Source organism: Pleurodeles waltl, chromosome 10 (assembly GCF_031143425.1).
Source record: "Pleurodeles waltl isolate 20211129_DDA chromosome 10, aPleWal1.hap1.20221129, whole genome shotgun sequence".
In the NCBI taxonomy this organism is placed as follows: domain Eukaryota; kingdom Metazoa; phylum Chordata; class Amphibia; order Caudata; family Salamandridae; genus Pleurodeles; species Pleurodeles waltl.
Window position 1 is genome coordinate 256,811,310 of NC_090449.1, and position 17,465 is coordinate 256,828,774.

A 17,465-nucleotide genomic window follows, 5' to 3' on the forward strand; every position below is an offset into this window, starting at 1 on the left:
CTATATGCCATTCGTTTTACTTTGTTTGCTAAAGCCACACTTTATTACTTCTTTTACACAGTGTTGGGTATTGTTGACTTATTTGTCAAGTTACTTTTATTAGTAAGGATTTTGCTAGCTGCTGGATTACCACTCAGCAGGTTGTTGGTATGAGTTCCGATTCATCCTCTGACCATGATGAAGACTGACTGCTTCTGAGGCAGAGGAGGAAGTGCAAGATTCTGGCAGTGATTTTTCTGTCCAAGAGAAATCCTCTGATGATGAAGCCACTCTCAGTGCAGAGCAAGTGCCTTGTTTAGAGGAGGACACTGATGTGCAGATGGTGCAGCTAGAGGCATCTGGATGCAGCCTGGGGCTGAAAGGTTTCCCACTGGAAGAGCTGAATTCTGGGTTGCCCCAAACATGGTGCAGCCAGAGTCGCTTACCTTTACTGGTCTTGCAGGGTGCAGAGTGAATAGTGGAAATGTTTTGCCTATAAATTTCTTCCAGTTGTTTATGAATGATATATTTGTGGATGAGAATGTTGACCAGACTAATTTGTATGCTAACAGTATTTGAGGGACAACAGTGCCAGACTTAAGCCCTGTTCTAGAGCTACCCGGTGGACTCCCACAAATCTGAATGAGTTGAAGACATTCTTGGGTTTAACTTTGTAGATGGCCTGATAAAGAAGCAGTCGCCGTCTTCATATTAGTCTACCAGTCCCTTTATGGCAACGGCTATATTTCCTGCAATAGTGAGCCTTGATCAGTATTTGCTTCTGCTTCGGATGCTGCATTTTGTTGATAAGAAAGATAACCCAGATTGTGACGGTCTTTTCAAGATTTGGCCTGTCCATCACTTTGTAGATCCATTTTCAGAGATCTATGTTCCAAGGAAAGAAACAGCTGTGGAGGAGTCTTTGGTCCTGTTCCAGGTCAGTTTGGTTTTTAGGCAATACATTCCTAGGAAGAGGGCACGCTATGTAATTAAGATGTATATACTGATAGTACACAATATGTCTAATTTCAGGGTATACACTGGTAGATATCCCACTATTGACTCCCTGGTTGTTCGTCCACTTTCAGAGTTAGTGAGAAAATTGTGTGGGAACTTGGTAGAGGATTTTTTTTTTTTTTTTTTTTTAATTTTAAACAAAGGTCATGATTTATACGTAAATAACTTCTACACTGGTGTACAATTGTTCAGAGGATTGTTCAAACTGGAAAGATTTTTTTTTTTAAAGAGTGTGTATATATATGTGTATGTATATATATATGTGTATGTATATATATATATGTGTATGTATATATATATATATATATATATATATATATGCTGCTGTTCACTACACACACTGCTAGCCAAATGCCAGTCCACACACTCCGTCAGCCGGTGTGATTGCTTTGTCTGTCATGTGATAGGCCCATGGCACTGTCTGTTGATGTGAGTGTTGGAATGTGCTGGGCAAGCAGAAGGCAGTGTGAATGGTCTGGTGTGTCATGTAAGAAAGGTGTGTGAAGGGCCTGTAAAGCAATTGAAGTGGGTCAATGGTGCCAACCTGGTCCCCAGCCTTACCAGAGACAAAGTTCATCATGGGTTTCCCTACTGCACCCTTCACTCTGACGCCTACAGTCTCTTTGTGCAGGCCGCCTCAACCACCTTCAGTGATGGCAACTCTGACGGTCCACTGTACCTTTGCAACCAGACTAAGAAGAGGACCACTTGTGTCTCTGTGTCCCCTAGGCTCAGGAGACTTCAGCTCATTTGTTGGTTCACCCAGACTAGTCCTCCAGTTCCCACCTGCAGCCTGTTCTGTGCCTGCCTCTCTCCCCACCCTCTGCCCCCCCACACTGCGACTTCCACCCACCGTGACCAACACCTCAAGTCCCAGAACCCTCTGCACCAGCCCACACAGGACAAGGAGAAAAAGACCACTGGTGCCCCTACGTCCCTGGGAATCACAAGATCTGACCCCACCGGTGCCCAACACCTGACGGACCCAGAACCCTCTGCACCAGCCCACCCAGGATAAGGAGAAAAAGACCACTGGTGCCCCTACGTCCCTGGGAATCACATGATTAGAGCCCACTCGGTGGCTCACCCAAATGTATCCTAACCTGCAGCCTCTTTCCAACTGGACCAAGCCTCATTGACTAACACTGGGCACCCAACATCATATTACACCTCAGTACCTGGCTGCCCCAGTGCCACCCGGTGTGACCCGTTCTGTTGGTATGGTCCTGACCATTGCCCAATACTCACCTTAACTCGGCAGAGATTGGTCTCATAAGTCACTGTACTCTACCTGATTGCTGTATTTGTTTTTACTCCATAGGATAACATAGCATCTTCCAAAAACTGCACTGTCAACTTTTCAAAACGGTCAAGACTTCTCTCACAAAACATACTTACCTGATCGTATGGATTCTGGTGCGTGCCTGTGCGCGTGTGTGTGTATATATATATATATATATATATATACATACATACATACATACATACACACACACACACAGAGAGCAAGATACTTGTTATTTTTGTACATTTGTGTGGAGCGCCTTATTAAGTCATGTCTCACTTATTGACTGTGTATTTGCAGATGTCCCAACACTCCTCTGTGATAAACCTAAGGCTGCCTGACCACACTCTTTCCTCCTCCCCCCCCCCCCCACCCCAGCCCTGCCCCCCCTGCCCCCCCCCTGCCCCCCCCTGCCCCCCCCCCCCCCCCTGCCCCCCCCCTGCCCCCCCGACTCTCTGCACAATATATCTCATTTTGGTATATCATATAAAGAGCCAGCTTCCTACAATCCATGTTCTATCAGGAGACTTGGGGGAATATCAGGTGGAAGGACGTTTGTGGCTTCCCATGGATTCTAGAACCTTCCATCACAGATATGTGAGGAAAATGTTTTTTTTTTTTTGTCAAAGTTTAAGGTTTGCAAGGGATTCTGGGTAACAGAACATAATGACAGCCATGCACGTCAGCCCACCCTGGATACTCCTAGATGTCTAATTTTCAAAAATGCACAGGTTGGCTATGTTTTCCCTAGGTGGCACAAATCTGGCAAGGATACCTTATGTGGAAAAAAAAGCTCAAACTACTGTGAAGAGCCAAAAAGGGCTCTGCACTTGAAGCGGGGGGAGGATCTAGCAGCAGAGGGGTTAATAGGAATTTGCACACTTTTTCCTTGAAGGCAGACTACCTCAAGCTTTCCAGAAGTATTCTTGGAAACATTTGTGAAACACAGATATGTGGGCAGCTAGTCAATCTATAATATGGGCCATGTGGCGGAGAAGCCCCTATTAAAACATGTTTTGCATCAGCAAGCTGTGGTACCTCAAAGGCTTTATATACCCAACTCGTGATCTATGAACTGACTTATCTGAAAAGTAAATTTCTGGGCAAGGGTACCGGGTGGTATAAGATCAGAAACAAAAAATGCTTGTGAATCCATTTTGCTGAGAGTATCAACAGAACTGAGTGCTGGAAACGATTTGACAGATTACATCTATGCGCTACTATACAGGCAAAGTGTTTAAAAACTGTGATTCAAATATGTGTTTCATACTAGATGCCTTTAAGTAACTCTGGCTAAACCAAATCTTCTCATGGTACACAAGGAAGCATTTGGCATTTAAGATGGTTCAACTTTAAAAGCACTATGTGTCAAAGAAGGCACAGTTTACAGATTTTTTTGTATTACTTATTACAAGAAAAAATAAAAAACACACACGAGGGCCGCAGCTCATGATCCATCCACTACAGGTCTTTGAAGGCATCTTGCTTTAGCTCCATCCAATCTGCAAACTTCTTGGCATTGGGGTTAAGCTGTAATGTGAGCTCTACGTCACGGTTCGGCTTCATTGTGTAAAAGCGGAACATGTTTGCCAGTTCTACAGCACCAGGTAAGCCTAGTTTCTCATACGCTTCAGGAGTGATCTAAATGAAGATAAAAGGAAACACTAGCATTAAAAGGGGGAAGCAGACCATACACATTTTAATAATGCACATGAAGAATAAGAGCAGCGTCTGCACAAACTGAAGGTTAACTTTCAATGAAGGGGTCATTCGAGATAAGGCAGATAATCACCTGTAGTAAATGCAGTACTTGGTGCACAGGTCCCATTCCCTTACTTACCAGTCTCGACTGTCAAACCTGGAATCTACCATATAACACTACACTCAGCAGCTATGCCATCAAAGGTCATAGAAGACAACCTTCCAAATCAAACTTGTAGTCACAAGGCAATGATCTGAGAAGCCTTAAATTGAAAGAGGACATCTTTTCTCCTGAAACAAGCATTGCCAAAGTCAATAGGTCTAACCTTCAAGACCTGCTAGCTTTGCCAATTGCTTTTATCCAGGCTGAACAGCATTCCAGGTGCACATACACAGTAATAGAGAGAACTTATCTTTTTTAGTTACTGGTCAGAGTTGAATCGGTAACTAAAAACAAACACATAAAAGCTTTTTTTGAAGCAGGGCTGATGCAATGGGGGAAGGAGTATGTAAATGAAACGCCAGGCACAGAAGCAACACAGAGGGTGAGGGGAGGGGGCAAAAGCAACACGGGTTGGGGAAGCAACACAGGGCACAGTGGTGAGGATAGCAGCAATCGTCAAGAGAAGGAGACGGCAGGTGAGGTGGTAGCAGCACAGAGTGCGGCAGAAGCAATAGGGAGATGCACACAAGTGCGACCTGGGTGGGACAGGGTGAAGCAGATGGGCGAGAAGTACACATAGGAGACCGCTCAAAAACACATGCTCTCTCACGGAGTGCTTCACACAAGAAAAATGTTATTGAAAAGCAAGCAGCGGAAGCGGCAAAGGAAATCAAAAGATGGAAAGAGGCATTGCTTCATGACAGGGACAGACACAAGACTCACCTGCAGGGGCACAAATAAGATGTAGGCAAACGAGGGCGAAAGGGAAAGCCAGCCAATGGGCAGGCTCTAAAGACCTGTTCTTATTGTGGCACAATAAGACTCACAACAGCACATGCACCGTAGAGTATGCTTTGACCTAAAAAGGAGACATGAGGGGTAGGATGGGGGAGGTGTTAGCGAAGCAAGGAGTATCACTCCAAGCTCAACTTAGTTCTTACATGTGGAGTTTCTGCACAAACCAAGCACAGAGAAAAAGAAGCATAGGGCGAACTCAGCTGGCACTATTTTTGAAACACTGGATCATAAGCTGGGTGAAACAGTGAAGTGTTAAAAATCGGTATTCTTGAAAATTAAAGATGCATAAAAATCGAAAAAAACAATGTTACCTGACAGGATTTGTATACGACATAGGATGTGCTGACCTTTATATCGATTAACACAGTCTTCATTACATTTATTATGACACGGATGCATAAAAATGGAAGGTGGTGCAATCTTAGTAGACATTAAAAACAAAGTCGGGGTTGGTGGAGAAAAAAAAAAAAGTTTTTGCAGAAAAACCTGTTAAAGAAGCTGACCTGTTAGAGAGAACCTAGGAATGTACGTTTTCATCACCATTGCGGACAAGCAGTCCTCAGAGAAAATGCTGAGGTTTCTGCGCTGAATACACAAACGTGAAGGCTGGAAATGCTTGAATTACTTTCAGCCACCGGTTCCATGGCTGCACCCTGGACCATCATTATTTTACACACCATGCCAACTCAGTTTGGACCCAGCGATAAGCAAATCAGTCTTGACCGTGCTCTAATGTGAGCAGTCCAACTGTACTGAGATGTTTTGTGTAGCCGCCCTACAAAATAATGCAGTAAAGATATAAATAACTACGGGTTCAATAAAAAAATAAGGCAGAAAAGAAGGGAAAAAGAAAATTGATCAAGCGGTTCCCAACAGCTGTAAGGAACGAAGGTAAGTCAGAACATATACAAAATAGCACATCTCAGGTTGTATGTTTACAGGGTGTAGAACTGATAGCTGTACATTCTTACTCCCAAAATGGTTCCAATAAAACAAGGGCAAGCACTGCACGCCAGATAAATTAAAATGTACTCTCATCCAAGATGATTAATAACATATTTGTGGTTAAGGAGCTCCAAGTTCCCCTTCGACTCTATAAACCACTTGTGTCACATTCACATAAAGGCCATATCATCAACTTTTGCAGGTCAGTTCTTTCGTGTATATCACGGTTCTTCTAGAAACAAAAACAATCACGGACACAGGTGTTTTTCAAATTTTCTATCTGCAGGATGGTGATATGCTACAGGTACTGCCAGTTATGAAACTGTATCGTAGAGAGAACAAATCTTCCAATTTTTTGTGATTTTTAAACTACAAAGAATGCTTGGAAAACAATCAATAAATACAAGATATTTAAATTCCTATTGTTTAGGAATGCTTACTTCAAGAAGGAGATCTTTTTCCATTCTATCTTAGAAACAATTACCAGAAATAGAAAAACTATATCTGAAGCTCTCACTCAGGAGACGGTGTTTGGGGTGCTGGGGTGAGAGAAGACAGACGCCGCTAGGAAACTTTTCTTTCATCTCCTTACCCCTTCCTGAGGTTCTTTCTTGGCAACCAAGATGGATTGAGTAAAGTTTAATAGCTAATGTAACCGGGTCAGAGGAATGAAGGGCAATCTCATTAAACCACTGATTAATCAGAATATTGTGCTTTCCAAAGTAGTTTTAAAAAAAAAAAAAACGGTAACTCAAACAGGACTACAGATTTGTACTTTTAGTGTCAAATTAGATGTAGCTGCAATTCTGGTGTTAGAATCAGTTACCAAACTCTAGAATGAAGTCAGTAGATATATTTATCTATCTATCTAACTGACATGGTTCTGCTGCACGTGTCAGAATTTAGTGATGTCTCCAAGACTATTGTTGTTTTCCAAACTATGGAAATTAATTATCCTGCTCCAATGTTTTCATAAAGCCCCCAAGCGACAAGCCAGATGGTACTGTTCTGCAGTTTTTCAATGGGCTACTCATAACTATTTTTTACTGGCCCTGTGATAGCGCTGAAATGCGAAAGTCGGGAAGGCTTATAGTAGGAGGAGGCCCAATGGGAAGACAAAGGTATACCATTTTAGGGAGCACTCAAGACCGAGCCCTAGTCAGCAGGTCTCTGCCTACACCAATAATCAAAAATCAAAAATCAAGCAAGGAACTTCAGAGCAAAACATGCAGCGAATGTGAAGGGGAAATGGAAGATTCATGCAAGAGGGTGAAGGTTCAAGGGTAACTGTCTTGTAGAATCCTGGCACTATCAGTCCACATACTTATAACCGTGTTGAAATTGTAATCTGAAGATCAGTAGCCTAAGAGGTACTCAGGTGATATGGTGGGTAAAGAACAAAAAGGTACAAATGTAGATGATCGGCCCAAAGAATCAAGGCCAGCAGCTGTCAATTGTTAGAGGCAAGGGCTGCTGGATAATCTCGCACAGCGGTCTACACCCAATTACTCAAAACCTCCTGACAAAAAGCTAATTTGGAAAAACACTGGATGGTTTTGGGTGAAGTCTGCGCTGGAACTGCAAAACATAAGGAATCCTTGTAGGAATCAATTGAACCCTTCCCCAGTAGCACCGTAGGGGGGAGCAGCAGATCAGAAACACAAAATAATTTAAGCCAGCTTGTGTTAAAGGGTAGCGAAGAAATGGTCATCTGTCCATGCCTAATTTTTAAACAGAGGTGGCACACTGTTTCAAGCTGCAGACAAAGGCCGAGTGATGTTACAGGTCTGACTGAATTAGTCTGAAGTGGTCGATACAATGGATGTTATTGGATAGAACCCTACCAGTAGAGGAAGACTTTGTACTGATCTTCATTCTTTCTAGGTGGTGAAATGTTAGTTCAGTTGTGGGCAGCAATTAAGACACTGATTTAGCATGGGGAGCCCAGTGTTGGCTTCATATACATATTAAGCCATTGTACGACCAGATTAAAATCACTCCGTCTGCAATATCAAATGTAGAGGATGAATAATCAATGCTCAAAAGTATCCAACGACACCATATTTTCACAGACATAAATAGCTGCCTATAATTATCTCTCAATGGATACAAGCCAGCTAGCTGCAGAATAACACAGCCAAAAGAGGAGCTATTCTATTCAGAACAACTGATCAACTAAATAAGGTTTGTGTGGCTGGGAGTAATCTCATCTTTAACAAACCTACAACAACATCCCATCAAGTTAAGCTTGGCTTCACTCTACAAGAGAACAGGTCACTGCATTGCTAGACATCTCGCATTGGAAAATCTAATGTCACCTCTTGTTGTCAAGAAAGTTATTTACTACATTCTTTTTTTGCCGCCATAGAAAATTCCATAATATCAAACTAAACATAAAAATGTTTAAAAGAAAAATTAAAAAAAAAAGTACCAAAGCTTATAGAGAATTCATAGGTTACATAACCTAAGCAGTATTTCATTGAAGGCGAAAATAAAGAATTGCTAACAGCAGCATATACCTCAGCCTCAGAATTGATCAAATGGATAAAAGGAAGATATATTATAACCGCGTCTAAACATGCCAAGCAAATTCTAGTCCCCCAACGAAATCATTAGAATTGGCTGTAACCAAAGTTTGTGGAGCTGAAAACAGACATATATATAAAAATTATTACAATATACAGTCCTTGCAGTCCCATTGTCCTTGGATTTATAACAACATTCCCATTGCCCCTTTGAACATCAATGCCAAAGTGTGAATGCATCTACATCTCACAGTTTTAAGGATAGACATAGGTGTTCACATATAACCATCGGACAGCCCCTTTAATAGGAGCCTGGCTTCAAAATAGAGTAATCCCCTGAAAGTCAGGAGCCCAGGACTAAAATACCTCCCTGAGCTCTACCTGGCTGATCCCTCCAGCCAAGCGGTGACCCGAGCCCATATCCTAAGTTCCAGTCACTTTTTCCTACGCCCTTTAAATTAGTTATAAAGGAACCTCCATGTTGTAGATCGCCAACAACCTTTGCTCTCCTGGCTACAAAAGAAGGGGGATGCAAGCTTAACCATTAGGAAGTAATACACAAACGAGTGAAACCAAAACCACAAATAGTAGGTCTGCCTCCCATCTCAGACCATCATCTTCCATGAGGTTGTTCACCCCCAGGATCATCAGTACAGGAATGATTTGAAGCTGTGCGCCTATAACAGATCTCAGAAACCTCCTAATCTCCTGCAAGAATCCATTCCAATTTAGGGCATGAAAAAGCCATATGAAGACAATCTGCCCACTGCACTGCAGTTACCCCTGAAGCTGCCACCCCATTTTGCTACCTTTGCTGGAGTAGGATAGTGATTGAAAGTTTTAATAAAGTGTTGGCTTTTTAAGCTAGCAGTTAAAAGAACCCTATTTCCTCATTCCAAGGACTCCTGAATACGAGGCCCCTTCACACCTTACCCAGTCCCCCATTTAGAAATTTGTATCGCAAGATAATCTGGAAGCTCCTAACAACAGATCATAAATTGCACCAATCCTGGCTTTTCATTTCATTTCATTTCTTCCACCAGGGGGCTCCTAGTTGCAGCCTTTAAATCTTTCATGTTTTACAAAGAAAGTCCTGAAGCTGAAGGCATTTAAAGAATTCACCCCAAATTGTTGCAGTAAGTCAACACAGGAGCAAAGATGCCCATTAGTTCAGAAATCCCCCAAGGATGTCACGCCCCTCGGTACTCATTTGGCTGTCACATAATCTTCAAAGGCCACTGGGAGAATAGATAAGGCTGTCATGGGAGTATATACATTCAATTTAGGGATGCCAAATAAATGTTTGACCTGGAGCCAAACCCTAGATGCAGCTCTTAAAGTCTTAAACCTAGTTTGTTTTTTATAATAACTGGCTTCTAGATTGTTTCCCAGATAGCCTTTGCTTGATTCCCCAGAGTCAAATCAATTCATAGATAGTTTGAGTTTTAGCCAAACTGATCCTGCCTGGGGTAAATGAGAGTAAAATGCCCATATGTTGCAGCATACATGCCCAGTATTCGAGTAAAACTAGAATTTGGCCCTCCCATCTCCCCCCTCCAACCCTAGAAGTCTTGGCAAGATCATTCATTTGGCTGTCCTCCTAGATCTACGATATCCTCATAGATGTTTTCTAAACTAGACAACCAAAATTGTTGATTTCTAGAGGGATCGTCCTAAAATTGTATAGCACCTTTGGTAAGATGATCATTTTCAGGACATTACCCCTTCCAAAAAGTGACATGTAAATGATCGATTCTTCTCAAATCCTGCTTAGTGTTTCCCAATATTGGTATTCAACTCAAAAGATCTTATCTAGGGCTGTTGTGAAATTCACACCAAGGTGCACTGCCTCCGAGACCACCCGCGGGTCCTCAAATCCTACTCCCTCAATACATATAATCTGTGTTTTAGTTTCATTGACCAGAACATAGCCCAAACTGCCTCGCAAAAGCCCCAATCTCTGGAAGTGGGGTGGCTGGATCTGCAGTAAGAACAGTTATATTGTCTGCATATGCCAGAGCCCTACACTCAACCTGGTTAGCAATGACAGGATTGATACGGGTACCCCTCAAGAAAAGGGGCAATATATAATACAAATAACAGTGAACACAGACACCCTTGTCTGGTGCCGCTTCAGATGTAAAAGCTTTCAAATTCTTGTCCCATTATCAGAGTCCTGGCTCTGGAGGTCCTATACAAAGCGCTGATGGCCTGAATAAGGAAATTGTCACTTACCCAGTGTACATCTGTTCATGGCATGTGGTGCTGCAGATTTACATGCTGTGCATATCCTGCCATCTAGTGTTGGGCTCGGAGTGTTACAAGTTGTTTTTCTTCGAATAAGTCTTTTTTTGAGTCACTGTATTGAGTGACTCCTCCTCTCGGTGATAGTGCGCATGGGCATCAACTCCTTTGTTAGATTGTTTACCTGCAGAAGTGTAAAGAAATGGCTCCCTGTTGCAGTTACCCCCCCACATTTTGCCTGATACTGATGCTGACTTGACTGAGAAGTGTGCTGGGACCCTGCTAAGCAGGCCCCAGCACCAGTGTTCTTTCACCTAAAATGTACCGTTGTCCCTTGTAACTGGTACCCCTGGTACCAAGGGCCCTGATGCCAGGGAAGGTCTCTAAGGGCTGAAGCATGTCTTATGCCACCCTAGGGACCCCTCACTCAGCACAGACACACTGCTTGCCAGCTTGTGTATGCTGGTGGGGAGAAAATGACTAAGTCGACATGGCACTCCCTTCAGGGTGCCATGCCAACCTCACACTGCCTGTGGCATAGGTAAGTCACCCCTCTAGCAGGCCTCACAGCCCTAAGGCAGGGTGCACTATACCACAGGTGAGGGCATAGGTGCATGAGCACTATGCCCCTACAGTGTCTAAGCAAAACCTTAGACATTGTAAATGCAGGGTAGCCATAAGAGTATATGGTCTGGGAGTCTGTCAAAAACAAACTCCACAGCCCCATAATGGCTACACTGAATACTGGGAAGTTTAGTATCAAACTTCTCAGAATAATAAACCCACACTGATGCCAGTGTTGGATTTATTAAAAAATGCACACAGAGTGCATCTTAGAGATGCCCCCTGTATTTTACCCAATTGTTCAGTGCAGGACTGACTGGTCTGTGCCAGCCTGCTATTGAGAGACGAGTTTCTGACCCCATGTGGTGAGGGCCTTTGTGCTCTGAGGACAGAAACAAAAGCCTGCTCTGGGTGGAGATGCTTCACACCTCCCCCTGCAGGAACTGTAACACCTAGCAGTGAACCTCAAAGGCTTAGTGTTACAATGCCCCACGGCACTCCAGCTAGTGGAGATGCCCGCCCCCTGGACACAGCCCCCACTTTTGGCGGCAAGTCCAGGAGAGATAATTAGAAAAACAAGGAGTCGTCACTGGCCAGTCAGGACAGCCCCTAAGGTGTCCTGAGCTGAGGTGACTGACTTTTAGAAATCCTACATCTTGATTTTGGAGGATTCCCCCAATACGAATAGGGATGTGCCCCCCTCCCCTCAGGGAGGAGGCACAAAGAGGGTGTAGCCACCCTCAAGGACAGTAGCCATTGGCAACTGCCCTCCCAGACCTAAACACACCCCTAAATTCAGTATTTAGGGGCTCCCCAGAACCTAGGAAACTAGATTCCTGCAACCTAAGAAGAAGACTGCTAAGCTGAAAAACCCTACAGAGAAGACGGAGACACCAACTGCTTTGGCCCCAGCTCTACCGGCCCGTCTCCCCACTTCTAAAGACACTGCTCCAGCGACGCTCTCCCCAGGGACCAGCGACCTCTGAAGGCTCAGAGGACTGCCCTGCATCTAGAAGGACCAAGAACTCCCGAGGACAGCGGCTCTGTTCACCCAAGACTGCGACTTTGCTACAAAGAAGCAACTTTGAAACAACTCGCGTTTCCCGTCGGAAGCGTGAGACTTGACACTCTGCACCTGACGCCCCCGGCTCGACTTGTGGAGAACAATCACTTCAGGGAGGACTCCCCGGCGACTGCGAGACCGTGAGTAGCCAGAGCCCCCACAGCGACTCCTGCAGAGGTGATGGCTACCCAGAGGAGCCCCCCCCCCCTTTCCTGCCTGCATCGCTGAAGAGACCCCTTGGTCTCCCATTGATTCCTATTGAGAACCTGACACGTGTTTGCACACTGCACCCGGCCGCCCCCGTGCTGCTGAGGGTGTACTTTCTGTGTGGACTTGTGTCCCCCCCCACCCCGGTGCCCTACAAAAACCCCCCTGGTCTGCCCTCCGAAGACACGGGTACTTACCTGCTGGCAGACTGGAACCGGGGCACCCCCTTCTCCATTGAAGCCTATGCGTTTTGGGCACCACTTTGACCTCTGCACCTGACCGGCCCTGAGCTGCTGGTGTGGTAACTTTGGGGTTGCTCTGAACCCCCAACGGTGGGCTACCTTGGACCCAAACTTGAACCCCGTAGCTGGTTTACTTACCTGCAAAAACTAACAAAATCTTACTCCACCCCCCCAGGAACTGTTGAAAATTGCACTGTCTAGTTTTAAAAATAGCTATATGTCATTTATGTGAAAACTGTATATGCTATTTTGCTAATTCAAAGTTCCTAAAGTACCTACCTGCAATACCTTTCCATTTGAAGAATTACATGTAAATCTTGAACCTGTGGTTCTTAAAATAAACTAAGAAAATATATTTTTCTATACAAAAACCTATTGACCTGGAATTGTCTCTGAGTGTGTGTTCCTCATTTATTGACTGTGTGTGTACAACAAATGCCTAACACTACTCCTTTGATAAGCCTACTGCTCGACCACACTACCACAAAATAGAGCATTAGAATTATCTCTTTTTGCCACTAGCTTACCTCTAAGGGGAACCCTTGGACTCTGTGCATACTATTCCTTACTTTGCAATAGTGCATACAGAGCCAACTTCCTACATTGGTGGATCAGCGGTGGGGTACAAGACTTTGCATTTGCTGGACTACTCAGCCAATACCTGATCACATGACTAAATTCCAAAAATTGTCATTAGAAACTAATTTTTGAAATTTGAGCTATTTTAAAAAAAAATTAAAAGTCCTGCTAGGGCCTTGTGTTAGTACCGGTTAGCATTTCTTTTAGAGTTTAAAAGTTTTGTAAAGGTTTGAATTAAGTTCTAGAAATAGTTTTAGATTCTTAAAAAGCATTCCAACTTTTAGAAACATAGGGGGTTATTACAACTTTGGAGGAGGTGTTACTCCGTCCCAAAAGTGACCAGCCGTATTACGAGTCCACTATATCCTATGGAACTCGTAATACGGCTGGTGGTATATCCGTCACATTTGGGACGGATTAACACCTCCTCCAAAGTTGTAATAACCCCCATAATGTCCAATGCAGAAGAGAATGTGATGGAACTCGACCTCAACCCTTACCTCCATTTTAGGATGAGGGAGTTAAGTTCTCTCTGCAAATTAAAAAATATTATAGCTGGTTTAAACCCCTACCAAATTACAGCTTCAGGAGCTGTTGGCAGAGTTTGACAAAGCCAACCCCTCTGTGAATGACCTCCCAGAGGAGGAAGCTAGTGATGTGGAAGAGAATTCCCCCCCCCCCTCCCTCCAGTCCTAGTTAGGGAAATCAGGGCTCTCAAACCCTGATTCCAAATGTGATAGTCAGAGATGCTGTTTCTCTCACAGGAGAATCCAGCAGCTCTGGAAACATTGAGGACAGCCTCAATGAAGAGGACCTCCTGTTAGCCAGGATGGCCAAAAGATTGGCTTTAGAGAGACAGCTCCTAGCCATAGAAAGGGAAAGACAAGAGATGGGTTTTGGTCCCATCAATGGTGGCAGCAACATAAATAGGGTCAGAGATTCTCCTGACATGTTGAAAATCCCAAAAGGGATTGTAACTAAATATGAAGATGGTGATGACATCACCAAATGGTTCACAGCTTTTGAGAGGGCTTGTGCAACCAGAAAAGTAAACAGATCTCACTGGGGTGCTCTCCTTTGGGAAATGTTCACTGGAAAGTGTAGGAATAGACTCCTCACACTCTCTGGTAAAGATGCGGAATCCTATGACCTCATGAAGGCTACCCTGATTGAGGGCTTTGGATTCTCCACTGAGGAGTACAGGATTAGGTTCAGGGGGGCTCAAAAATCCTCGAGCCAGAGTTGACTACTCAGTGAAAACACTGGATGGTTGGGTAACTGGAAATGAAGTGCATGACTATGTTGGGCTTTATAATTTGTTTATGAAAGAACACATTTTAAGTAACTGCTTCAATGAAAAGTTGCATCAGTATTTGGTAGACCTAGGTCCAATTTCTCCCCAAGAATTGGGAAAGAAGGCAGACCACTGGGTCAAGACTAGGGTAACCAAAACTTCCACTGGGGGTGACCAAAAGAAAGGGGTTACAAAGCCTCCCCAGGAGAAAGTGGGTGACACTAGAAATAAAGAAAAAAAGAGTCCTCTGTAGGCCCCCAAAAACCAGACCAGGTGGGTGGGCCCAGAGACACAACCCAAAACAAAAAGGTGGGTACCAGGGTAAGAACTGGGATGCCACTAAGGCATGGTGCCAAAACTGTAGACAGACAGGGCACCACACCAAGGACACTTCTTGTCCCAAAAACAAACCCCCTAGCAAAATCCCAGGGGTGACCAGTGTAGCCATTGGGGATGACTCCTCAGATGAGGAGGTCTTCATAGCCTTCAACTGGAAGAAGGGCCCAACAGGTGAGTTGGAGATTCCAGAGGAAAGTAGACACTTCCACCACCTACTGGTGAATGGAATCCCAGCCACTGCACTGAGAGACACTTGTGCCAGTCACACTATTGTGCATGACAGGCTGGTGTTCTCAAACCAGTACATCCCAGGTGAGACTGCCCGAGTAAGAGTTAGCCCAGACAGGGTCACTGATAGGCCAGTGGCTTTTGTGCCCACAGAAGTGCGTGGGTCTTTTAGCTGGAGAAGGGTGGTAGTCAGTAAAGACCTCCCCCTTGATTGTCTCCTTGGAAATGACTACCCAGAGGTTAGTCAGAGCCCAAGAGAGGAACTGGTCCAGTGCCAGTCCCCTCCCAAGGATTCTGGAGGTCCTGCCCTTGGAGTAACTGCAAACAGGCCCCAGAAGAAAAAAGAAAACAGTAGGAAAGGTGGACAACCTTTAGCCAAGGTTCCAGCAAGCCAAGGAGATTCTGCTCCAGTAGGGGAGAACTCCAAAAATGGCACTGGTAAAGTCCAACCTGACCCACAAGAAGTCCTGGCTAGTCAGGCAACTGTTAGAACTGAGTGGGTGGCTCCTCAGTTAACAGAAGAAAGAGTGGAAGAAGGGTGTTTACTACAAGATGTAGTAACCCCCCACTCTAACAAAGCAGACAGGCACCCTGAACCCAAAGAAGCCTGTAACTTAGCCCCTTCCCTTGTATGTGAAGAGCTAAAGGTGTGGTTCTGGGTGTAAAGAAATGGCTCCCTGTTGCAGTTACCCCCCACTTTTTGCCTGATACGGACGACTGAGAAGTGTGCTGAGACCCTGCTAACCAGGCCCCAGCACCAGTGTTCTTTCACCTAAAATGTACCGTTGTCTCCACAATTGGCACAACCCTGGCACCCAGGTAAGTCCCTTGTAACTGGTACCAAGGGCCCTGATGCCATGGAAGGTCTCTAAGGGCTGCAGCATGTCTTATGCCACCCTAGGGACCCCTCACTCAGCACAGACACACTGCTTGCCAGCTTGTGTGTGCTGGTGGGGAGAAAATGACTAAGTCGACATGGCACTCCCCTCAGGGTGCCATGCCAACCTCACACTGCCTGTGGCATAGTTAAGTCACCCCTCTAGCAGGCCTCACAGCCCTAAGGCAGGGTGCACTATACCACAGGTGAGGGCATAGGTGCATGAGCACTATGCCCCTACAGTGTCTAAGCAAAACCTTAGACATTGTAAGTGCAGGGGAGCCATAAGAGTATATGGTCTGGGAGTCCGTCAAAAACGAACTCCACAGCCCCATAATGGCTACACTGAATACTGGGAAGTTTGGTATCAAACTTCTCAGAATAATAAACCCACACTGATGCCAGTGTTGGATTTATTAAAAAATGCACACAGAGTGCATCTTAGAGATGCCCCCTGTATTTTACCCAATTGTTCAGTGCAGGACTGACTGGTCTGTGCCAGCCTGCTGCTGAGAGACGAGTTTCTGACCCCATGTGGTGAGGGCCTTTGTGCTCTCTGAGGACAGAAACAAAAGCCTGCTCTGGGTGGAGATGCTTCACACCTCCCCCCTGCAGGAACTGGAACACCTAGCAGTGAGCCTCAAAGGCTCAGGCTTCGTGTTACAATGCCCCAGGGCACTCCAGTTAGTGGAGATGCCCGCCCCCTGGACACAGCCCCCACTTTTGGCGGCAAGTCCAGGAGAGATCATTAGAAAAACAAGGAGGAGTCACTGGTCAGTCAGGACAGCCCCTAAGGTGTCCTGAGCTGAGGTGACTGACTTAGAAATCCTCCATCTTGATTTTGGAGGATTCCCCCAATAGGAATAGGGATGTGCCCCCCTTCCCCTCAGGGAGGAGGCACAAAGAGGGTGTAGCCACCCTCAAGGACAGTAGCCATTGGCTACTGCCCTCCCAGACCTAAACACACCCCTAAATTCAGTGTTTAGGGGCTCCCCAGAACCTAGGAAACTAGATTCCTGCAACCTAAGAAGAAGACTGCTAAGCTGAAAAACCCTGCAGAGAAGACGGAGACACCAACTGCTTTGGCCCCAGCTCTAACGGCCTGTCTCCCCACTTCTAAAGACACTGCTCCAGCGATGCTCTCCCCAGGGACCAGCGACCTCGGAAGCCTCAGAGGACTGCCCTGCATCTAGAAGGACCAAGAACTCCCGAGGACAGCGGCTCTGTTCACCCAAGACTGCGACTTTGCTACAAAGAAGCAACTTTGAAACAACTTGCGTTTCCCGCCGGAAGCGTGAGACTTGACACTCTGCACCCGTCGTCCTCGGCTTGACTTGTGGAGAACAATCACTTCAGGGAGGACTCCCCGGCAACTGCGAGAAGCCAGAGTTGAACCCCCCCCCCCCCCCTGAGCC

The 17,465-nt window shown here is 45.3% G+C and overlaps 1 protein-coding gene across 1 annotated transcript in view; it reads right to left on the reverse strand.

Annotated features, from left to right (window-relative positions):
- Positions 1-3,659: 3,659 nt before the first annotated feature.
- Positions 3,660-17,465, reverse strand: part of LOC138261431 (nmrA-like family domain-containing protein 1) — a 38,174-nt gene continuing 24,368 nt past the window's right edge. The window contains exon 5 of the mRNA XM_069210375.1: positions 3,660-3,922. Within this exon, the coding sequence (XP_069066476.1) occupies positions 3,743-3,922 (180 nt within the window). The 3' untranslated portion in view covers positions 3,660-3,742. The remainder of the gene's footprint in view (positions 3,923-17,465) is intronic.